At 36.3% G+C, this 23,527-nt stretch overlaps 3 protein-coding genes across 4 annotated transcripts; 2 read left to right on the forward strand and 1 right to left on the reverse strand.

Moving 5' to 3' along the window:
• Nucleotides 1-900: 900 nt before the first annotated feature.
• LOC145229957 (uncharacterized) lies at nucleotides 901-6,362 on the forward strand. Of its 2 annotated transcripts, XM_080095299.1 has the most exons (11): nucleotides 901-1,059; nucleotides 1,600-1,653; nucleotides 1,831-1,953; nucleotides 2,322-2,456; nucleotides 2,814-2,954; nucleotides 3,630-3,754; nucleotides 4,060-4,153; nucleotides 4,389-4,548; nucleotides 4,838-5,073; nucleotides 5,280-5,884; nucleotides 5,942-6,362. In XM_080095299.1, exons 1-11 carry the CDS (start codon nucleotides 987-989, stop codon nucleotides 6,146-6,148), a joined length of 1,953 nt encoding a protein of 650 aa, XP_079951425.1. In that variant the 5' UTR covers nucleotides 901-986; the 3' UTR covers nucleotides 6,149-6,362. The 2 variants fall into 2 exon arrangements, with proteins under 2 accessions (XP_079951425.1, XP_079951424.1); XM_080095298.1 differs by having other exon boundaries at nucleotides 934-1,059; nucleotides 5,280-6,362.
• A 612-nt stretch (nucleotides 6,363-6,974) lies between these two features.
• Nucleotides 6,975-10,611, forward strand: LOC145230099 (eukaryotic translation initiation factor 3 subunit H-like). Its single transcript, XM_080095475.1, has 6 exons — nucleotides 6,975-7,093; nucleotides 7,646-7,799; nucleotides 8,288-8,555; nucleotides 8,972-9,121; nucleotides 9,718-9,971; nucleotides 10,436-10,611. Exons 1-6 carry the CDS (start codon nucleotides 7,040-7,042, stop codon nucleotides 10,528-10,530), a joined length of 975 nt encoding a protein of 324 aa, XP_079951601.1. The 5' UTR covers nucleotides 6,975-7,039; the 3' UTR covers nucleotides 10,531-10,611.
• A 1,987-nt stretch (nucleotides 10,612-12,598) lies between these two features.
• LOC145229987 (uncharacterized) lies at nucleotides 12,599-16,619 on the reverse strand. The gene is made up of 6 exons (XM_080095341.1): nucleotides 16,468-16,619; nucleotides 15,970-16,159; nucleotides 14,394-14,548; nucleotides 13,945-14,104; nucleotides 13,335-13,571; nucleotides 12,599-13,259 (listed from the first exon to the last, which is right to left on the reverse strand). Exons 1-6 carry the CDS (start codon nucleotides 16,566-16,568, stop codon nucleotides 12,693-12,695), a joined length of 1,410 nt encoding a protein of 469 aa, XP_079951467.1. The 5' UTR covers nucleotides 16,569-16,619; the 3' UTR covers nucleotides 12,599-12,692.
• Between the last annotated feature and the right edge of the window lie 6,908 nt (nucleotides 16,620-23,527).

Raw genomic sequence — 23,527 nt, forward strand, 5'->3', positions numbered from 1 at the left:
AATTATTTCCGCAAAATGTCATTTTGATTAATCTTGTTGTTGTTTAAATTTAGGGATAGACGGTTTGTTAAGTAAAGCTATCTTGCTGCCTAAATTTTGGTAAATTGTTATTTAACAATGAAAATTGAAATTGTTACATTTGTTTATGTGGCGATTACTGTTGCTTATGTCATTCCTTTAAAGCCAAAGTTTCAGGCATATCAATACTATACAGCTTTTGTTAAATTATAAATTTGCAAAAAGGTCATTAAAGTTTGATATCTTAATCTTTCCAACTTCACATTTTTGGAAACTGTTGAAACTTAAGTCCTATTACGATGGTGTGTATACTTTCCCTCAAAATTGTACAATATGCATTTTGAAGACACAAGGCGTAAGTGATCTTGTATAATTACGGATTAGAAAGACACCGAATAACCTTAAATGCACTAAGCACTAAAGACACACGCGGCCACAAATGCACTCGAAACATTGCTATGGACCCTCAGGCCATGAACAATTACGTCTTGTACGCAAAGTAACCGCCCGTGTGCAAAAAGCTAATTTAGTTTGCCTGGTAGAAGAGCCAAAGTTTGCTCAAAATTAATTTCATTTCGACTGGGTTAAGTTACACCAAGTAATTTCTACTTTATGCGTGATGAAGTTTTGTGTCAATTGTCAATAGAAGGCGTGTCTATACAGTGAAAACTAAAAGTTGTATACAACGCATCTTTTAAAGAGGGCATTGCTGAAGGTTTTAATTTTAATTGTTTTTTGTAGTTGTGTTTTTGTATTGTAGACTGAAGCGTAATCAGATTGTAATGTTTTATCATTACAAAGCTTTAATACAACCGGAGTCACAAATAATTTAGTAGTCATTGTATTCCAGTAATGTACAGCATTGCATTTTTATACTGGAATGTTGGTGTTAGTAACTTACAAATCAAATGTAAATTCTAAATTCGTCAGCAATTTGATTCGATTTTACAGTGTTTTCATCGTAGTACATGATAATGAAGAATTTTATTGGTGTTCTAGTGGTATTTTTGTTTCACTCTGGCCTCGGAGCAGCCATACCAAGTAAGTCTAACCACTAAATGTGACAGAAATCGTTGTGGACCCAAGGCCAAATGTGTATTGATATTTAAACCCGTTTTGGGGACGTTTTTTGTCAATGCCTGTCATGCTTTTCGCAGCCCCTATTGATTTTAAACTGTAAAACAAACCACACTTTAGTCTACGAAATAAATTTTTAATGCCTAAAAAGAGCCAATCAAAGGCCTGAAATGTGCTTTAGTAATCAATACAGTGCTAATCTACTGACAAGTGCAAGAATAAGTGATTAAAAACGATTTCTTTGCTATGAAGTGACATTATTTGGTAATGGACTAAGACTATATAATCGATTATAAACAAAGCATAACGTTTATACCTTAATTTGAATATACCTGACGTACGTTTGAGGACAAAAGATCAAAAGGGTTTACCTTTCATACTGCTCTATTTTACGAGCTATTGTGCTGATGCTTTTTCTAAAACAGAATACTTTTTCATTGGAGTTTAATTTCTGCGTTGAATTTGAACAATAATTGTTTTAACACACAGTGTTTTATTTTGCAGGAAATTTGACTGAATGCAAATTGGAATATAACACCAATGTTGGACAGTTAGTGGGTAAGCATTTTTAACAAATAAATTATCCCTTACATTTATGCAACAAAAATTCATCACATTTCTTGTATTCCATTTGCGATTTCAACGAAAAAACACACAAAAAATTAGTTATGTTTTGAGCTTATTTTGACTTTGAGAAATGTGAAACATGTTTTGCACTCATCCATTTATTTCCAGCTTCAGAGGGCGTGTCGACTGTCTCATCCATTTTAAGGCTATTTTTCAACGATCTTGACTTAAATGGTAATAACCTCGTTAGCGCCTCGGAAATCGTGATCAAGCTGGAATCAGAAAACCTGCGTAAGTTTGGTTCTTACCTAAACCTCTTTTGGAAATTCCTTTAGAAATACAGATCACCAATGATATTACTTTAACTGCATGGAATAAATCCGTCACTAAAACAGATTCTGTATGTATAGTTGACAAAAAGTTTGTGATTATGTTTATTTTCCCAAAATATTTTTTCTGAGATGTGTAGTGTAAAATGAAATCATGTTTTTAAATTACGAAGTTTATACACGCCAACATATCTGGAAAATATAAATTCGGATATGTTTGATAAATCCTACTTGTATTTCTAACAATAACATGAATATTTGACTAATATTTCGCCTAAGGAAGCAGGACTAAGTGGACTAATAGATTTGATCATTTTTTTATTATTTCAGTTAACGATGGCGAGATGTCCTTTGTTTTGTCACAATTACAAACGTGGGTCGATTTTGGCTCACAAGATGGCGACTCTGAGTTAAATTTGAACGAATTTACCAATTTGGTCGATTCTACTGTTGGACAGGTTTCCGGTTCGTTGGAGATTTTTTTTTTAAATAAGTAATAAATAGGCTAGTCAATATTTCTATAGACATAACGTTTTGACAAATCTTTTTTTTCTTTGAAAATAAACCGACTGCACTCATCCGCTGTCCAGACTGTTTTATGTTTCATACGCACGCAAGATAATAAAGGAAACACTACTTGGCTTTTTTGTGCCATATAACAAAGCGCATTTTACTTTCACTTTGGAAAATATTGCTCTAGTAACACTTAGTTGTATTTTTCTTATCTTTAAATACTTTTAGGCCCAAAATTCGCCTAAGAAATCGTTTTAACCGATTTTTGTTTGATGTAAAACATTTTTAGTAACTTCGTTTTGTTTACAGCACAGCCTGGCGCAAACATGAAAGAAGCTGAGTCATGCATGTGCAGATACATCAACAAAAAGATGACGATGCTAATTAGGTCTTACATGGATATTTCAAAATGCGTTTCCAATCTCAAAAGCGAACAACTATCACTTATGGGTAATTTTTTTTACAAGATGTTGACCATGCCTGAAAATGCACTTTTGGAGTCCTTCTTATTATAAGCCGTTTATCCATAAAGTTCAGAATACCGCTAATTCGTCGCAAACATATCTAAACCGAATATTTTTAAAAGTAGTGCAAATTGCATGCTGTCAAGGTAATGGTTAGTAATTACGTTTTCTATATGCCTTTTTAACGTTTAAGTCAGCTTTGAAACATATTTATAAAGCGAAAAGGGGTAATATATTTAAAAAAGATAAGTTTTTTTAAACATTAACACAAAACGACGTGTTTCTTATAATAAGTCCGTGACCTTAAAATCCGTGAGATTTCAATTTCGTGAAAGGTTTTCGTGATATAGTGACCACCTCACGACATATCAAACGAAAAACGAATTTTTGTTCATTATTATACATTGACCTAAGAATATGAGAAACACTCTTTTAGAAAATAGTATTCACAAAAAAATGTCTGAAGCTTTGAATAATCAATCCATAATGCCAGATTCCATACATTTACTTTCTGATTTTAAAACATTTTATGCCATTAACGGCGTGATAGCTCGTTCGTAACCCGCTTTGGTCGTACTTTGCTTATCGGTTGGTATAAAGATTTATTTAAGACGCTTAACTATAAATTATAGGTAACCAATTTTTTTTAATTGCTTTACAGCGTCTGGTACAAAACGTATCATAGTAAATGTTTGGGAAGCGGCATTTCGGACACTGGACAGAAATTCGGATGGCGTGGTTGACCAACTAGAGATGCAAGGAGCATTTGATTTCTATCGTAAATCGGTGAGAAAATATAAATTTTAATATTATGCTTATCGTTGCATCCCTTTTGTTGTTGTTACTTCACCTGACGATAACAATAGAAACTGTCGAAACGTTTTACACTCAAATACCGACTTGTATCTTTTTGTTTATGCTTTTCTTTATTAAAACAGAATGGATCAAAAATTTTGCGTTTTTTGTTCATCTTGGTATTGTAGATTGTATATTTTTTCGTTTTTTCTTTATTTTTTATTCCCAACTAGCGTGGATTTGAAACCTTTTTTCAGCAAATTCACACACTAATTATAAAATGTGCAATTTTTTAGAACGAAAATCTTACCGCGGCCTTGGATGCCACCATGCGAAACGACAGCTATACAGAAACCGAATTTTTCTCGAAAATTCATGACTTGATGTTTGGTAAGTTCAATAAATTTTATTAACTCTATTGAAACACCCAGGAGTAAATGTTATTTGTGACCCAAAGTATGTTTAATCCTTTACACAAAGTTGCTTATAATTTTGTAAGTTGCTTATAAAAATATTTTGGGTGTTTTTTGATACATGCATAAAAAGTTGAGGAACAAAAAGAAAACATTGATCAGCGTTAATTTGAAATGAAATAAAATGACAAAATTTTCTCAATATGTTTCAGGTTCGTCAAGTGATGGCATTTGGGGTGACATCACTACTATGAACCAGCTTTTTGGTGATTGCATCATTTGCTATGTGCTACGCTATGCGAGAAATGACGTTTTAGACTGGGTGACCAAAAATTTAAAATGTTCTAATCTCTACAAAGAGACGCTAGACCAGTAAGTAAAACAGTTTTTAAGTGAAATTTAGGATATTCTGTATTAAACCGAATTTTTCGATAAATGGTTTGGAGGTGTTTTATTTTTGTTTAGCAAATTAAAACTGAGTCAAAAATGCTCGCTCTTTTGCGACGTCATGTATATATGCCAATATAACAAGAATACATTTGGAAAAATTTTGTGATTTTTTAAGAAAAGATACATTTTCAAGAACAAACAGTTGGTTAACCCACTCCGCTATTTGTCACATAATCATTTTTTACAAGTTAAATAAAAAAACTATTTACAGAACACTGGGTAAAGATTCGTCCGTTGCCCCTGGTTACATTTTCGCAATCGCTGACGTCAACAAGGACGGAATCGTGACGTCACAAGAGATGAAAACTTTAGTTGAACAGGCTCGAGGCACCACTGGGTTCGATTTGATAAAGTTGCTTTCCAATGAAGGTGTGACGTCACTGGTGCTTAGCAATATGACACGACTGCTGCCTGATCACGTGGTCAAGGTCAGAGTTCATCCCAAAGGTGAGGAACACGCGAAGTCGAGTGCCTTTACTTTTACGGTTGCCAAAAATTAAAAAAATTACTGTTTCTCAAAAAGATGTTCTAAAACTAAAAAATGTTAAACTCATCATAAATTCGCCAAGTTGTATTTTTCAGTAATTGGTGTTAACTATCACAATTTTTAAATTGTAAATTTTGCCAATATTAAAACAGTAACAATGTTTCAGATGATTTTGAACTTTCGGCGCTGTCCAGTCCCCAGCAGAAATCCTGGCACGCCTTTTGCTTGACAACGATTGAAGCTTTGCGACAGTTTCCAACAACTCTTAACCCGGTCCAAGCCACACCAGTCAAAGTGAATACAACTCCGTCAACTGTGATCGACGATTGTTATAAAATAATTAAAGAGGAGCTTGAAAAACCCGACTTAAAAATCACTCCCAAGCTCCGAGAAATATTTAATAAACTTCAGAAGGCAATTACGAACGAAATCCCTTCCTCTACGTCATCAACGATTACGTCACAAAGTACAACGACTGAAAGCGTGTCAGCCACCACGTCACCAACAACAGTAAACTCATCACCAACAACTACACAACTCCAAAATATGACGTCATCAAACACTACGTCACAGAACGACAGTGCTAATAACGAAGCTAGCAATATGACGTCATCGGCTCCTGATCTTGCTGACGTCGTGCGTGATGTCATTAAAGATTTAAGCAAGCAAAATGCAAGTGTGAGTGGTGAAGCAATTAACAAAGAGCTACAGATGTTAAATGTGACTGAGAACACTGACAACAAGAAGGAAGAAGATTTAAGCAAGCAAGACGTAAGTGTAAGTTGGAAACCAATTAACAAAGAGTTGCAAATTTTAAATGTTTTTAAGAATCCTGACAATAAGAAGGAAGAGAAGACGGTGCTTTCTGAAGAGGAAAAGCAACTTTTAGATCTGCTCACAGATTATCATTCTCAGGTCCACGGCAAAACGAATCAAGTTAAAAACACTATTATGAACACCGACCTGCGAAATATGACACAAGAAGAAAAAGAATTGCAAGATTTATTAAAAGATGTGATTGGTGACAAGAACTAAATGTGGAAACCTATTTACATTATTTTTTATTCTTGTTTACGCTTTAATAACAGTTAATTGCACTGACATTTTTCTGTAACCTGCAAGCGATGTGTACAATATGAACTGTTTTCGTAATATTCGTGGTGCAATTTTTGCAAATTTTCCGTTGTTGCCTTTTTGCAGCATTTATTTTGTCTCGCGCTTACTAAAATAATATAATCCTCGAATGGCATTTTTTACTGTTATTAAACAAAAAGGAGTATATGTATAAGGCCTGATTGACTTTCAAAATTGCAAATTTAGAAACGTCTGTTAGCTTATAGTTAGGTGAACAGGTTAGAGCAGCGGTTCCCAAACTTTTCTAAAAATTTTGCCCGGTGGACCCTTTGCAATTATTTTGATATTAAGCCTGAAGGTGTATTTAGCAATACGAAAGCTGATTTTAGCCTATTAGGTATGCAAAATTACACATAACAACGATCCAAAGACGCTTTGTGACATCACAGACAAGACAGAAAACATTACGATAGTGCGCAAACAATTGCATTCTTGACAGTTGTCATACAACAAAGGTTATCTATTGTATAGTAATGGAGGCAGTGGATCTCTAATTGTACTTTGATTTAAACCTATTCAGTAACACAAATTGACGCCAAATAAGACTCCAGAGGTACGTCAACCTTTTTTCTTGTCAGTTAATATCCAAAAAAAATTTGATGCAGTTGTAAAATAGATTTGATAAAAAAATATAATTTGTTAACAAAGCAATTTATTTAAGTTAATAATAGCATCGCTCATTGATTTAAACGGAAAATATATATTATGCTCATGGGATTTAAAAATATTCCCACGTTTGTGAAATGCATTTGCGTTAACTTTTTCACAAAGTTTGTTATAAAACAGGTAAAAATGGAGGCAAATTCACAAGAAACTAGTGTAAAAAACATACAGATTGATGGATTGGTAAGTTTATATTTATTTCTAGCTTTGGTAAAAAGTTATGTAAATTATCGGGCATGGGAACCGTTGTTCATTCGTTTACAACACGTTTAAAAAACGAAATGTATGATTGTAATTTGTGAAACTTGGTCACAAAACCAATTATAACATTTTTAATTATAGTTCATTGTTGCTAAAAAAAACATTAACAATTCAAAAATTTAGTTGGCTAGTTGCGTTTACAACACAATTGAGCAGAGTTTTATTTTCCCTGGCAAAACAAACTATTGTTAGTTTTACTAAAAGCAACAGTACACTGCAAAAGTATTGTGAACCACTTATGGACTGCACCATATACGTTTTTTTAAATGGAAAAGCATGAACAATATGAAGGCGATATTTTGTGGTTTTAATAGTTGCTACAACACTCCTATAAATTGTTTTTATCTGAACATATAGAAAACTGAAAATTGTCACTACCTTAGACATACAAAAATCCCCATATTTGTATTATATTTTTATCGTTAACACACTTCTTGCAATTTTTAATTGAACATCTGTTTATAACTGTGACAGGTTGTGTTACGAATCATCAAACACTGTGAAGAGGATAGTGGGGGCCCAGAACTTGTCCAGGGTGTTTTACTGGGGCTCGTTGTGGGTGATACATTGGAAATAACAAACTGCTTTCCTTTTCCAAGAACAAATGAAACATCTGATTTTGATGAAGGTATAAATCACATTGTGTGTTTTCTGTAACATTCGCTTCAAATAATCTCAAATTAACGCTATTTTTCAATGTCAAAGGTTTGGTAAACCTGGCTTATTGTATATTTGTAGCATTTTGCTTTATACATATGGAAAGGTCTAATGTAGTGGTTCTTAAACTTTTTGGTGTAGTTTTACACTAAAGTCAATCACCTAGTTTGAATTTCCCTTTCTGTTATTATGTTGTTTGTGCTTTGATTTACCAACAATGTGTTTTGTATTTCCGTTCAACTGAAAGCACTTATTTTTGTGACTAAATAATTAGATTTATGATCTTGGAAATACAAGTAAAACTGAAAATGACACTTTGGGTACAATAGACTTACAATTTCTCTCTGTATGGCATACAGTGTATGCACATAATTTCCCACAGGTGAAAGATTTGCTAGCGGTTAAGAACCACCCGTCTAAACATTTAAAGTTGCCAACATAACATTAAGTATTTCGCAGTCCAATACCAGATGGACATGATGCGTTCACTTCGTCATGTGAATATTGACCATCTTCATGTTGGATGGTATCAGTCTTCAAATCATGGAAACTTTATCAATCGAGCATTCCTAGACTCACAGTTTTCTTATCAGTCTGCCATTGAGGAATCAATTGTGCTGATTTTTGATCCAATTAAAACCAGTCAGGGTTATTTATCACTAAAGGCATATCGCTTAACTCCAAAAATGATGGAAATGTATAAAGCAAAGCACTTTTCTTATGAATCGTAAGTTGTTTTTGTCTTCGTTTTTGTACAACTTTATATCACTAAAATGATCAAGGGGTCTGTGAGGTAGTTTTATGTGTTTATAAATGTTGCAGAATTATACCCGATTTCTGAAAAATAGGATTAGTTGTTAACAAGCTCTTCGAAAAAACTTTAAATGAAAATGTCTGTTAACTACAAAAAGATCCCAATTCTCCTGTATTTATTGTATTTTATAAAATATTGTGTCTTATTTGGTGGGCAAAGCAAAAATATACAGGTGAATGCTGCTCTTGTAGTTAGTTTTTTTTTGTAATATATTTAATGGAACTTACTGTTTTTAGTTTACACATACAGGGTAGTAGGTTTGTTTGATGAGACTCGCACGCAGTTACATGTTTTGACTTATCATTAAAGTAAACATCTGATTCTTATAGAGTGAAAAAAGAGGGATTAGCCTTTAATGACATTTATGAAGAGGTTCCAATCCGGGTAAAGAATTCTCCACTTATCAACATGTTGCTTCTCAAACTGAAAAAAGAAAACCCAATCCCAGAAAAAGTAGAATATCTAAATCTTTCTCACAGGTGAGAGCGATTTGTTTTATTGTGACTCACTGCATTTTTTGTTACCTGTTTTCTAAACATTTCAAAGTGCTTATGCTGTAAACACGTGGCTGTACAGATAAAAGTGTTTGATCAGGATTCCAATATGCCAAGTATCTCTTCCCAATTATTCAAACTTTGTATAAACACTACAAACTGTCAATACAGTTGCTAATTTACACTTCACCAGCAAAAATTAAGATGTTTGAATAAGGATGGAGCTTATTGAACGCAACACAGTGTTACTGCAACTTAACATATTTGTTAGAAGTAAACATGTTATCAGAGAGATTGCAATGCACAACATGCCACACACACCGCGCATACACTGGCTACGCGGTCTGTCAACTAATATCAATGTCTTTTATCATTCAATTTAAAAAAAAAAACATTGGACTGTGCTACTTTCACATAGAAATTAACAAACCAGTTGATCAAAAAAAATGTTTTAATTTACCCAGATTTATTTTCTCAGCAACTTCTGGGTAAAACTTTAAAAACCATCCTGAATAACTGGTTTTCAATTAGGTTTCTGCTGTGTTTTTTGCTATTGTAGTTTAAAAATACCTGTGCTTTAGTTCGTCTCTTGAGCGTCAGCTTCATCTGATGATGTCATCAGTTGATGAGGTGACACAGGAAGGTGGAAAGTTTGTGCAGTATCAACGATCAGCAGCCAAACAGCACCAGAACAAACTTTTGCACGTTCAACGCCGTCAAACTGAAAATGCTGCAAGGACGCAAAGAGGAGAACCACCTCTTCCTGAAGAGGATGCCAGCAAACTTTTTAAACCTGTACCACAGCCACCAAGGATAGATGCGTTGCTAGCAGCAGGTTAGTTGACAGCAATGATAGTTCATACTTTGGAATATGCAGTCTTAAAAATCACCAGAAAAATTTGGTCATTTGTATTAATAATTTACCAAGTTTTGTATGCAGTTAACGGGATTATGCAAACAACTTTTAAAACTTTCTTAAATAATGGCTGTATGTTTGTTTTATTATTCATATGCATCAAACAGATTATGCGATTACCCAGACTTGTCTGAATAGCTATTCAACAAGTATTTATATTGTAATGTACAGCTTTTCTTGTTGTGGTCCAAATATGAAACTTACATTTCAACTTCTTTCTAAATCTACTGTTGTACATACATAACTTTACATGAAACTTTCGACATGTAATACCTTTAAAATGAACCTTTTTCACTTTTAAAATTGTGAAAAGGCAATCATGAAACTGCTGCCTATAGCTGCCAAAATTTCTTGTGTTAATATCCCACCTTTACTTTTTGCAGGTCAAGTATCTGCTTATTGTGACAAAGTATGCCATTACTCATCACAAACTCTGGGTAGAATATTTATGGCTCAAGCACTTGACAATAAGGATTGAGAGATGAAATCAAAGGGTGTCACTGGTTTTCAATTGAATAGGATTTGCGTCGAAGTATAGAAATAAAGAGATTTTCGGATATGTTGCAGTTTGTGAATTTATATTCACTCAAGTTGAATAGGTTTTGATTTTTATTGACTGAAGGAAAACAAATGTTTTTTGTGACCTACAAACAATGTTTGATATTGAGTGTGGACATTTAAACAACCTCCTTGACCTTAAGTGTACAGATGACCTCTGTGATAAACATTAACTGTATAAGCCAGTGATTCTCAAACGCGGCTTTCACGGCCGCATGCGGCTCCCAACTACTTATTTTGCGGCTCGCACCGGACGTCATAAAACCACCTAAGATTGCTATTTTAGCTTTAAGGAATAATCTTTAGTGATTTTCTGAGATCTCGTTTTTTGTGGCTCCTTACACACTTAAAAAAACTACCATTTGACCCCGACAATAAAAAAAGTTTGAGAACCACTGGTATAAGCTGTTGACACATATCTCATGCCTCGGACCATAGGCGCCGAGTTTTGCAAAACTGCAAGGTGGCGGACGTAAAGTATGACGTCATTTTATGTGACGTCATCAATGCGTGAAACCGCAAAAACTTAAACTCAAAGCCCCAAAAACTTCCCATTGGCTGTTCATCAAAATTAAAAAGAGATATTAAATTGTACATCAACTTTGAATATTTGTGCCAGCATAGCTCTTGGTGCGTAATACTTCTCAATAAATTTGATGACCTCAGGAAGATCTTTTTCGTCAACTTTTCTGCAAGTTAAATGTACAACAGATGATGTCATTTTTGTATTTTTTGTCTATTAACCTGACACAGAAATTATTTGCGAGTGTAAACATTTAATAAAAGTGCCAGCAGATTAATAAAGGAAGTTTTAGAAATCTAGTAAGCTTATTATGTAAGCTGAAACCTAAACAGATATAACATTTTTGCTTGATGTTTTAACTATAACATTTTTGCTTGATCGTTTGTAATGTTAAAATTTCAAAATCAAAACACGAACCATCAAAAAAAATTTTAAGTCAAATATCGCAAAAAATCCTTGCCAAAAAATAAAGCTGAACAATACCTTCATCGTGCTGTTAGAGAACACAAACAAAATTATAAATTTTTTTATCGTATTTTATTTTGTTCACGTGCACTTGCATAGTACGCGAACGCGACAAGCATAGTAACTTATGACGGTACAATGACACGACAAACACAGGACACAGCTGCGAAAACCTAGCGCTTGAAAATACGCTAAAATAATACTAACAGATGGAGGACAACGGTAAATTAAAAAACAACAACTAACAATATTCACAGAAATATTGTTTGTGCATTTAGTAATAAAAATACACAAACAAATTATCCTTCATCAGCTACGCTTATGGTTTACAGGGCCCTGTAACGTTTCTAGTTAGCCTTTTCGATTATAGTTTGTTGTAAACTAACATGTTGGTTTAAACGCAACAATGAAGACTATTAAGCGTTTACCTGTACAGTCAAGTTTAAGCCCATTGACACGCAACATCTGTCGGGAATGGCGATTGTTTTGACACGATGCAAGTTCAACCACCTAACTATCACTGCAATTGATGTAGGCTTACAAAAACACAAGGTTTAACGCTAGGGCAAAGTCGCGAATGAGTGTTAAGTTTAAGTAAGCCGTGATTTACGTTTTCTGTCAATTTGATGATAATACAAAAAAAACCAGCGATTTACTGATTTAATTTGTTATGTTTGTGATCACGCTTCTTTTAAAGTCAATGTATGGTATTATTTTTGCGTTCTCGCGAAATTTTCGAGCGATGTATAAACGACGTGAAGATGGCAAAAACGAATATTAATAATGTGGATTTTTATGTTAAATAGATCAAACTGAAACTTGGTATTAAATAGAATTAGAGCATACTGAATTCAGGCGAATATAGCACTTCGTTAATTTTTCGATTTCAATGGCCAGTTGAAAACTTTCAAGCTCAAATGTTTGGCGACTATGGCTGATTGTTAATATATGCAAGAGGTCAAACAAACAATCTTGCAGGTGTCAGGCAAAAGTCATTTTATTCCGGTTACGTACGTTTAACCACAGCGCAAAAACAACAAATTGACATGTACATTTGATTTTACGGGTAAGGTTAGGCTACATCCATTTTCACATTAATTTTTGTTCCATTCTTGACCTCCTATATGAGCAATTTTGCTACTCCTCACACATTTTTTGTACATCGCCACCATTAACGCAACAACCATTATGGCCATGAACGCGATAGCCAAGTAGAACAACACATCTGCCTTCTTCATGTATTCCAAAACGCTCTGGGAAGCCTCTTGATCATGCTTGCTGGTTTCATCTTTACGACCATTTGCAACCAGTGAAAATGGACCAGCACGTGGATGCTGGTATTGGTGTTGAGGGACTTTGTGTCGTTTACGGTTAGTTGGTGTTCTCTGCTCAACTGTGCTTGTGGTTGTAGATGGTTCAGAGCTGGTTGAAGATGGTTCAGAAGTGGTTGCAGATGGTTCTCGAGTGGTCGTAGTTGGTTCAGTGGTGCTTGTAGATATTTTCGTATCGGGGTTTTGCTCAGGTACGTCTAGGTCGCTTGACACATCAGCCACTGGTTTTTCCTGCTGGGGGGCCTCACTGGATGGTACAACAAGGAAGGAGGCTGACACAATGTAATGTTGATTTGTACCGCTCTCATCCGCTTCTCGTTTACGCCGTTTCTAGGAACAACATAGTTGTGTAAATTATATTTTGTGTTGTTTCATTGGTGACTAAAAAATAACGAGCTTAATTACCGAGCATCCAGTAGGGGAATCAATCAAATCACATACTTCTACTTCGCATATCAGAGTGATGTTTTTATCGTCGAAATTGTTTACAACTGGACTGAAGGAAAAGTCAGCAGTAGTTGCTATGAGGTTGCCTATTGTCACACTACCTTCTACTGCAGCACCGTTATCTATAAAATAAATAGAGGAACGATCGGAAAATCCCAGTATTCCCGTTTCCAAAGTTGTGACACATCTGGAGACCTGTTAAAAGTGTAAACTGAATACACAAGCACGTGAATGCTGGTATTGGTCAAGTATTTGTAGGCCTATAAACGGCGAAACAACCATTTGTAGCATGCATTTCTCATATAGGATTCGTCTTATATACGACATCGCGATTCTTTAAAACTGTCGTAGACCTGCATACCTTTATTTTGTACGGTATCTGGTACTCCCTGGTACAGTTCAGTGTACCCACTCCCCCCCCCCCCCCCCCCTCCAAAAAACACGTACATAAAGTTAAGAACTCATTATTTATATCACCTTGACACTGCTGGTTATAGGACGTAGACTAACTTAATTGGAAATGTTAAAGCAACAGTCAGCAACAAACTTATAAATAAAAAAGTGAGACCTCGATTTGAAAGAAGCCTCCGGCCGAAATAGTCACAAAGATTGTAGTGTCTGTTGGGGTTCCTTGGCCTGCTTGAAGTGGAGTAGTGTGTCCGGCATCGACCCAAAGAGATACGTTGGGCCTAATTGTCACCGCTTCCATTTCACCAGTGAAAAAATCCCTGTAATATAATTTATGAGGTCAATCCAAATAACAGAGCTTTACTGTCAGAGTTGTTACAATGCTTCAGTTTCTAAATGCACTGTAACCTAGCCCTTTTTGTGTTGGTAAAGTGTAACAACGTGTTATATAATGCATTGTAACAGAACTTTGGTGTAGTCAAAGATAGTGATTGAAACCGTCCGAAATTTGGCCCACTGTATGGTAATATTTTTTATGGTAAATAACTGGTTAAACTCGGGGCCGTCTTTTAAAAAAACTATATTTGCCGCATTATCCCTTATACTTACGGTGTATATGACCCAATTCCGCTGCTTGTGACGTTGAAAGCATCTTCATAGCTGCATGTAAAATTGAAAAAACGGCGAGTGTCTCGTCCAACGGCACTGTTATGTACAGTGAGTAGCACTCCTCGGTAAGTGTATTTGATAATTCCACTGTTTTGCTACAAACACCACAGAACCAATGCCAAAGTAGCTTAAGGTATTAAAAAAGAATGGCTTTTGTAACACAGTAATTAGGTCGTGCAATTCATTACGTGTTCTTCTTTCCTTGGGTGCTATTTGCATAAAACTACTAGGTAAGTCATCGCCATGAGGTGTCCTCAAGTTTTTCTTAGGTCTTTCAGTATTAGCCTATCGCAGGGCTTCCCAAACTTTTTTGATCGCGACCCCTTTTAATCTGTTTAAATTTTTCGCGACCCTTCACGGATAACATGATAAACAGTGCGAAAAAAACGTTTGTTGTATTTATTGAAACGCCGAATTCGAGCGAAAACTAAAAACAACCTACCGGTACTCGGAGTCTACTACTTTACACGTTCAAACACCGATAACTTTTACGTGCTTTAGCCTTAGTTTCTGACAGATTGTTTTGCAAATAGGCACTTGTCACAATTTCTTCGTGTGGTTTGAACGTTTGCTGTGCGTCGAGAACATACGCACGTTCGTAAAGGACGATTTACCGGTAGAGCTACTAACACCATAACGCAAATGACAACCAAAGTCGATTTGGTTATATCTCCAAACAGCTCACGGTTAGGGCTATTAGGGTCGGGGTAAGGTATTTGCACTTAAAATTCAATAAAACTAACCCCAAAAATTAGTTACTAATGCAAAAATTTTAAAAACTTATTTCCCAAACCAACCCATTTATAGCCGCTAAATAAAAAAATCAGCTTTTTACGCCCCCTAATCGACTTTGGTTGTCATTTGCGTTATGGTGTTAGTAGCTCTACCCGATTTACCGAGTCGGCAAGTTTCACAACGATTTAGGTTCTAAGTAATTTGTTAGGGCGGAAAATAAACTAATAGCAATTTAAGTTTCAGATCATGTATTGTTGACACCTAAACTGAGCTCACCTTGAACCAAGTTTATGCCGTTGCAGTGCTTTGCAAACGGATATTAAACACTGCTTAGAAGTCGTAAATTTATTGCCTATTTTTTATTAGAGAAAGTTATTGCGCCAAACAATGCTTAAACGTTTGTAACTCTATATGTCACGTTTATGCTGCATTAAAATACCTGTGTATTTCAAAACAATTGCAATTGTTGCGTTTCAACCGACGTCTGCTCGATCAATGGCGTCACTACAGCGCGTTTGCGCTTGGCTGAAAACGTTTCAAAACCGACGTAACTTGAACAAAGATGCGATTTTGACGTTATACAAAGATAAAGGCCGGGAGCGTGCGGCACCCTCACACCCCGTACTCTGCGCCAGTGTATTGATTACTTTTTGCACAAATTGGTACAGCTCTCTGCGACCCCTCAAGTTTGTTAAGCGACCCCTTCCGGGGTCGCGACCCCCAGTTTGGGAAGCCCTGGCCTATCGTATACTATACTTCTGGACACTCGAATTCTACTTACCACGATAGCATATGCACAGTCTTGAAAATTAGTAAAAGTTGCCGTTAGGTATTCTCCGGTGTCAGTGGTGCTGCAAGAGGTAACTGCTGTATTCTGGCTCAGAATTGCGTCCAAATCGTCTGTGGGCTTCAGAAAGAAAACCGTTCTTACTGGCAAGCCGACCAATCCGTCTAAAAAGGTCTCCTTGAATCTGCCAACAAAGAAAAGTAAAACGTGAAGCATAGAAAATAACTTATAATTAAATGCATTGTGATCGGTAACACTTTCTGCATGAAATCATCGAATCGAGTAGCCACCCCCCTGAAAAATATTGCACTCAACCTTAAATTACAGGTCTATTGGTATCTATTGTGAGACAACAAGGACTTTTGTGCTTTTTGTAACGACATAAATGCGTTGATTCTTATTGTTGCAAACTTTGGCACATGCAAATTTGAAACAGTTGTAACTGAGTGCTAGAAGAAACCTGTGTTATGAACAGAATGTAGGGTAGCTTACTGTATTTCAACATGTGCAGAAGCGCAGTCTAATGTGGTGTCAGATCCACCATTGGCTTGCGTTATTCCGACCATTAGTGCGATGATCAAAATCACCTTCATTCTTTTTTGCTCTTTTGTCTGTACTAGTTTTTTCTTGTAATAAATGTTTATCTATTTCAATTATGCGTTGCTTTAAAAACAGATAACAATAAATTTGAAAAGAAAATATGTTTCTTTGGGACCTACCATACTTATATATCTGCAATAAACGCCCCATGGCTACCAGTAGACTGAACTAGCTGACAAGCACATCTATCCACATTATACCGAAACATATACATCCAATAAAATTTATGAAAACAAGGAACTGATGATTAAGTCCTCCATACCTTCCTGAAAAACAAAAGACAATTAAATGCAGGCTTATCCACAATGGTTTGTGTTACGTTATGTCTATGTTTACTGTGTCAATACGTGGTGTGTGTGTTATGAACGAAGTGGTTTTAGAAATGTGCATCAACATTGTTAGATTTGTTCTACAGCCATGTTTTATTTCCCACATCTCAAAAAGCATGTAGTACCACAAATTCCTATACAAGTTACATTGTTTAGGAAAAGTATGCTATTGTTTTTTGGTAAAAAGTCCTAGTAGTGTATAGTCGAGCTAAATTCTAAGTCAAGTTTCTGCCTTATTGTCACAACAACAAAAAACGCATTTGTTTGGGGTCTTGGTAATGCTTCTAAAAGGTAGTGCCCTTCACTGTTTTGCACTTCATAACGTTTAACGTGGCGAAGCTATTTCCGGCTTGGTTATTGTTGTAGTGTTATCTTGTCGCGATGATTTCTTTTCAATAAGTACAACTGTAATGTCATAAAATCACTTGGTAAAATAATGCTCTCTTACACTCAACGGTGAATATGGAAACAAGTTCCCTTTAGGACTATAGTCTCAGTGCCATATTGAGCATTGCATTTGACAAAACAACGATTGTCGATAAAGAATGTTGCCTCTCAGAAAGTTAAGTACTGCTTACTCCCTTGATTTCTCTTACCGTTTTCTTGCCATCATTTACCGTCGCTATAAAAGGCAACAAAACAATACCGTTCGACCAAGTCAAAATGTTTTAATACGTTCAGCAAATTTGTTGGAAAACTTATTTAACTCCAACAAAGTCAAATTTCCAAATCATTTGAAAACAACATTAAACTATCAGGTTATAACAATGGCGCCCAAACACAGTGAAGAATGTTATATATTTTACTTCACCAAATTTTTGTCTTTTTATTCTGGATATTAGCATGATGTATTTAATTTGAAAGTTAATTATCATACATTCCCAGAAGATCAAAAACAAGTTCTGTCATGGTCATTATAATGGTTTATGGCATGGCAAAGTTTTTCTCCGGTTATATACATTTAAAATAACGCAAAATTGACAACTTATGTTTACATCCACTTTACATATAAGATTCAATAGACCCAATGTTCAATTTGTAGCCCATTCTTGATCTTTCACGTGAGTGACTTTCTTCTTTTTCACACATTTTTTGTACATCGCCACCATCATAACAACCACTATAAGCGCCATTAGTGCGATAGCCAAGTAGAACAACACATCTGCCTTCTTCATGTATTCAAAAACGCTTTGGGAAGCCTCTTGATCTTGCTTGCTGGTGTCATCGTCGTTCATGACCCATGAAATTGGACCAGCACCTGGATGCTGGTTATGGTGTTGGTTGACTTTGTGTGGTTTACGGTTTTTGGGCTTCTTCTGGACAACTGCGCCTGTAGTCGTGGTGGCGGTTGTAGATGGTTCATCAGTGGTTGTAGATGGTTCACGAGTGGTTAAAGATGGTTCGGAAGCTGTGGCTACTGGCTCCTCCTGCTGGGGGACCTCACTGGGCGGTACAACACGAAATGTGGCTGATACAATGTAGTGTCCGTTCGCACCGCCCTCGTCCGTTTTTCGTTTGCGCCGTTTCTAGGAATAACAACAACGTTGTCCAGATTTGTTTGTATAGTTTCATGTGTAACAAGCAAACTATGGCTTACCGAGCATCCTGTGTGTGGGCTAAACAAATCACAGACTTGGACTTCGCAACTCAAAGTTATGTTATTATTGCCGTCATTGTTTATGATTGGAATGAAGGAAAAGTTAGCAGTAGTTGCTGTAAGGTTACCTATTACTACACTCCCACCCATTGCAGTACCATTTTCAATAATATGTATTGACGAACGATCGGAAAATCCCCTAAATCCCGTTTCCACAGTTGTGACACATTCGTTGACCTGTAAAAGTGATATAGTGAATGCACCATTGCATTACGCTTTATTATCGCCTGATCAGTACTTTATCACAGTTTGTTTACATCAAGGTAACTAAAACTAAATTTAACGGTCAAAACCAGGACTTTTTCTAACTTTTTGCGCTCGTACGGTATGTAGGCTACTGAAATTTATATTATTAACCCTTGCCTACAAGCCTGACAATAGAAAGGATAACTATAGGAAGTAACTTAATAAAGCTGCATGAAGTTAAAACAAAGTATAAACTAAAAATTACCGCATGCAGCGGATAGCTGTGGAAACCTTGCACTTAAACTTTCTGCTTTTTAATCGTCCAATTACCTTTTTATGTAGGCTAGCACTATTTTGACACATAGTATCTCGCACTCCCTGGTGGGCCTAAAGTTGTTTGTACCTTGACAGGAAACGTGTACATCCCTGGTTAAGAACCCATAATTTGTCTTAACTTTATACTGCTGGTTGTATTGGACACAAACTTGTCAAATGTTAAAACGACAGGTGAAAAAAAGAGACCTCAATTTCAAAGAAGCCTCCACTTGAAATAGTCACATAGATTGGGTCGTCGGTTGAGGCCCCGCGATCTGGAGAAAGTGGGATTGAGAAAGCCGGATCAAACCACAGGGACAAGGCTGGTGTAATTGTCGCCTCATACTCTTCGTTGGTGAAAAAATTCCTGGCATAGTAAATATGAGGTCAATGCAAATTACTGTTAAACGTATGTGAGAGATCGGTGCGTCTAAAATGTATAGGTGCATTATTACCAGCTTATGGTGTACGCATTCACATCAATTGGTGCAGCTTAAAATCACTATGTACATTTTCATGTCGCTTGAAGTACCTTTATATGGCTTGGTGCACCATGATAAACATTGCTTTATTAGAGCCTATAGTCCAACAGACATTGTAATCGACAAAAAAGTTTACCAAACGATTTAACCGTGCATTAAGTAATACAAAAGTGCACCCAGCGATGTAAACGTTTGACAAGATATTATTCAAGCAGAAATATACAGCCTTACTGTCAGAGTTATTATAACTTTCCAGTTTAATTAAATACAATGTATGGTGATATCTCTGATGGTAATTACTGGTTAAACTCTGCAAGCTTTTAGAATCAACGCATGTTTGCCACATTGTACACTTACGCCTTGTATGACATAACTCCGCTGCTTGTGACGTTGAAAGCATCTCCGTAACTGCATTCAAAATTGAAAAAATGGCGGGTGTCTCGTCCAACGGCGCTGTCATGTACAGTGAGTAGCACTCCTCGGTAAGTGTATTTGATAATTCCATTGTTTTGCTACAAACACCACAGAACAAACGCCAAAGGTTAGTCTTACAGTCTTGTGCTCACTTGGGCGTTGTGGTTGCTAATTTTGTCTTAGCTTTTGTGTTTCTATTTGCAAGTAGTAAGTTGCAGCGCTTTTGGGCAACCATGGTTCAGCACAATCTGTGCGTGGTATTCTGTGTGTGGTCATGGCATTTGGTGCCTCACATGTGGTCTTAATGGCAAAGCGGTGTATGTGTACATATTTGATGTTAAGTACATAATTGGCGTTCGTTTCTGTGCACAAGGCACCTGTAATAGTATGGTGTACTTTTTAACCTGTTACATTCTTTCTGGATAATAAAATATAGGCAAATAACTATAATTATATATGTAGGCAAACCCCTCTGGTATATCTGTGCGGTCTTAAGGCCCGTTTACACTATGCTTAGCGGCGCCCAACCTATCCTTACCTTGGGACCCCTTCCGTTTACACTGCGATTATCGGTGCGTACCTAAGCTTACTAAATAATATACAAGACGTATTTTTTAGCTCACAGCAAATGTCGATGACCATAAATCACCACATAAATTTATTGTTACCCATTTTAGATCGAAAAAGCTTTGTATCAATCTAAATTAAATCATATTTTGTTAGTAAATATGATTTTGCATCTTGGTAATCATACAGGATTGTTCTGGATGTTGTTGCATAGAATGGTGACATTTTATCTCACTTTCATGTTTCTATAACATGTAGTCCGCTGTGCTAGGGTAAATGTACATTTTAAATGCAATTAATTACAATATTTAAACACAATAAAACACAACATGCAATCATAACCATGTAATAAATACTTAAATTGAAGGCAAATAGCGTGTCATCATTTATTTTTGGCAATTGAACCAGCTTTTTCAAATCAGAAACCCGTACACAGCGATAACACAAACCGTTTGCGCAGGTTCAAGCAGCTCGATACGCAGAAAAAAGGTTGGTAGGCGATCGCTCGCTCATTTCTACGAGACTTGAGCGCCCGAAATCAGTCAAGCGCGAAACCAGACAGAAAAAAATGAAACAAACAAACGTACGCAGGTTTGAGCGAGCGCGATACGCATAGTGTAAACGGGCCTTTAGTCGTGTTTGGTGCATACTGCGTAGTTTATGGGATATAGTGGCTCAATTGCCTTCTCAAGTTATAAATTCTCCTAGGTTTGTGTCAACAAGCTACCGGATCTTTGGTGTAAGTTTAGGTTTTGAAAAGCATGATTAGGTTACCAAATTCAATTCATCTTGTTTTTGTGTGCAACAATGCATAAAGTTACAAGGCAAGCCAAGGTATCCTTAAGTTATTGTGAGGTTTCTTGGTATTAGTCTAGACCAGGAGTCGGCAACCTTTTAGGCGACGCGTGCCAATTTACTTGTTATTTCGATGTGTTAATGACCTCGCGTGCCAAAGTTTTTCTAATTTATTGTGGTACGTGCCAGCAGATATCAATAATAAAGAGAAAACAGAGCGTTTTGTGTATGTAAGGCTGAATTTTATAACAATGATACGATAAAAACTATAAACAAGCAGTGTAACAGGTTAAATTGTTACTTTAATATAAACACGCAAATCGGTTGGCGTGCCATGAAAAACCACCTCGCGTGCCAACCTTGGCACGGGTGCCAGGGGTTGCCGACCCCTGGTCTAGACTCTATACCTCTGGACACTCAATTTCTACTTACCATTATATTGTATGCACATTCTTGAAAGTTACTGAAAGTTGCCGTTAGAAAGTCGCCGGTGTCAGTGGTGCTGCAAGAGGTAACTGCTGTATTCTGACTCAGAATTGCATCTAAATCGTCTGTGGGCTTAAGAAAGAAAACCGTTCTTACGGACAAGTCGACCAATCCATCTAAAAATGTCTCCTTGAATCTGTCAACAAAAGAAGGCAAAAAATTTAACGGATTGCGGCCGGTAGTTTTTTTGCAAACACTTTCTGCATTCAATTATCGTATTGATTGAAGTAGTCACAGTCCTAAACAATACGCTCATGATCATATTGCAGGTTAACATGCATGCATATTGTAAGGGACCAATTGTAGACTTTTGCGCTTTTTGTGGGGACATAATGCGTTTTTTATGAACTTTGAAACAGTTGTAACTGAGTGCTAGTAGATGTGCTTCGTGGTGGTAATAACATTTGGTTCTCAAAAGATAAAGTCGATTAGAAGAACAATCGGTCACAACCCCCGCGTTGCGCCCCCATGGAAATGCGTCACCTAGCGATGAAAGTATACCAGGTGCCACAAATAAAGGTTTGTGGTCATGAAAGTATATGTCGGCACCTGGTATACTTTCATGACCACAAATTCTCGAACTAGCTACAGCCAAGGTTGAGATCGCAGAAGGGCGACCGAGACATTGTTGGAAAGGCCTATCCTTCCTCTCCAGCTTGCACAACCCCCGCGTCCAGCTTGCACAACGATACAAAAGGGTTTCCCTACATTGCAGCCCGCCTGCTATTTTCGAAACCCCAAAGTACTCCCTCATTCTTATAGTCTCGAAACACCCTGATTTAGATAAACAAGCTTACTGTAACAGTGTACAGTAATATGCACATATTGCACCAAAATAGTTAAAGCAATGTTTTACATTTTGGAGTACTGTCTCAAATGGGGATATCTGGTTTAGGCAAGGATTATAAGGTCAAGGGGTAAAAATATAGGACCAATACCTTTGAGTATAAGATAATAGGCTATCTTAACTTGGAATAGTAAAACCTGTGGTATACACTGAATTTGGGGTAGCTTACTGTATTTCAACATATGAAGAGGCGCAGTCTAATGTGGTGTTAGGTCCACCATTGGCTTGCACTATTCCCATCATTAGCGCGATGATCAAAATCTCCTTCATTCTTTTTACTCTCTTGTCTGTACTAGTATTTTCTGTAATATACGACTATCTTCTTGAATTTTGCTTTGATTTCAAAAAACATTGAATTTAAAAAAATCTGTATCTTTAAGACTGCTCAACTGTGCAATAAACGCATCCTGGCTACCAGTCGATTGAACTAGCTAACAAGCTCACTAAGCCTATCTACTGTATACCGTAACATTTTCATCCAACAAAACTGCACAAACAAGCAACTGATGATTAAGGTTCTTCATGCCTTCCTGAAAAACAAAAGACAATTAAACGCGGGCTTATTGACAATGACTTCTGTTCTCTTGTATCTTTGTTTACTGTATGTGTGCAACGAACACAATGCAGTTATAAACAGGCAACAATATTGTTAGGTTGATTCCACAATCATGCTTTAAACAAATCCTTAAATAAAAGGCATTTAGGACTATATAGGCATTTAGGACCATTCAAGTGTAGGCTGTGTCATGTATTTGCCTTATTGTCCTATCCCCCTAAAAAATTCTCATCCGTATTGATGGCTTAACAAGACTGGAAAATGGTAGTTTTAAATTAAAACAACAAGATGTACACTTTTAGAGAAGTTTTTCGAGAA

The sequence above is a fragment of the Phallusia mammillata genome, chromosome 5 (assembly GCF_965637545.1).
Source record: "Phallusia mammillata chromosome 5, kaPhaMamm4.hap1.1, whole genome shotgun sequence".
In the NCBI taxonomy this organism is placed as follows: Eukaryota; Metazoa; Chordata; class Ascidiacea; order Phlebobranchia; family Ascidiidae; genus Phallusia; species Phallusia mammillata.

Excerpts from the sequence above, each read along its gene's own strand:
- LOC145230099 (XM_080095475.1), top strand. The coding sequence starts at position 7,040 with ATGGAGGCAAATTCACAAGAAACTAGTGTAAAAAACATACAGATTGAT. Across the intron at positions 7,800-8,287 it reads AACATCTGATTTTGATGAAG|TCCAATACCAGATGGACATG; the intron begins GTATAAATCACA and ends AGTATTTCGCAG. Across the intron at positions 8,556-8,971 it reads AAGCACTTTTCTTATGAATC|AGTGAAAAAAGAGGGATTAG; the intron begins GTAAGTTGTTTT and ends TGATTCTTATAG.
- LOC145229957 (XM_080095298.1), top strand. The coding sequence starts at position 987 with ATGATAATGAAGAATTTTATTGGTGTTCTAGTGGTATTTTTGTTTCAC. Across the intron at positions 1,060-1,599 it reads CCTCGGAGCAGCCATACCAA|GAAATTTGACTGAATGCAAA; the intron begins GTAAGTCTAACC and ends TTTATTTTGCAG. Across the intron at positions 5,074-5,279 it reads GGTCAGAGTTCATCCCAAAG|ATGATTTTGAACTTTCGGCG; the intron begins GTGAGGAACACG and ends ACAATGTTTCAG.
- LOC145229987 (XM_080095341.1), bottom strand. The coding sequence starts at position 16,568 with ATGAAGGTGATTTTGATCATCGCACTAATGGTCGGAATAACGCAAGCC. Across the intron at positions 14,105-14,393 it reads GGAATTGGGTCATATACACC|GGATTTTTTCACTGGTGAAA; the intron begins GTAAGTATAAGG and ends ATTATATTACAG. Across the intron at positions 13,572-13,944 it reads GAGGCTTCTTTCAAATCGAG|GTCTCCAGATGTGTCACAAC; the intron begins GTCTCACTTTTT and ends CACTTTTAACAG.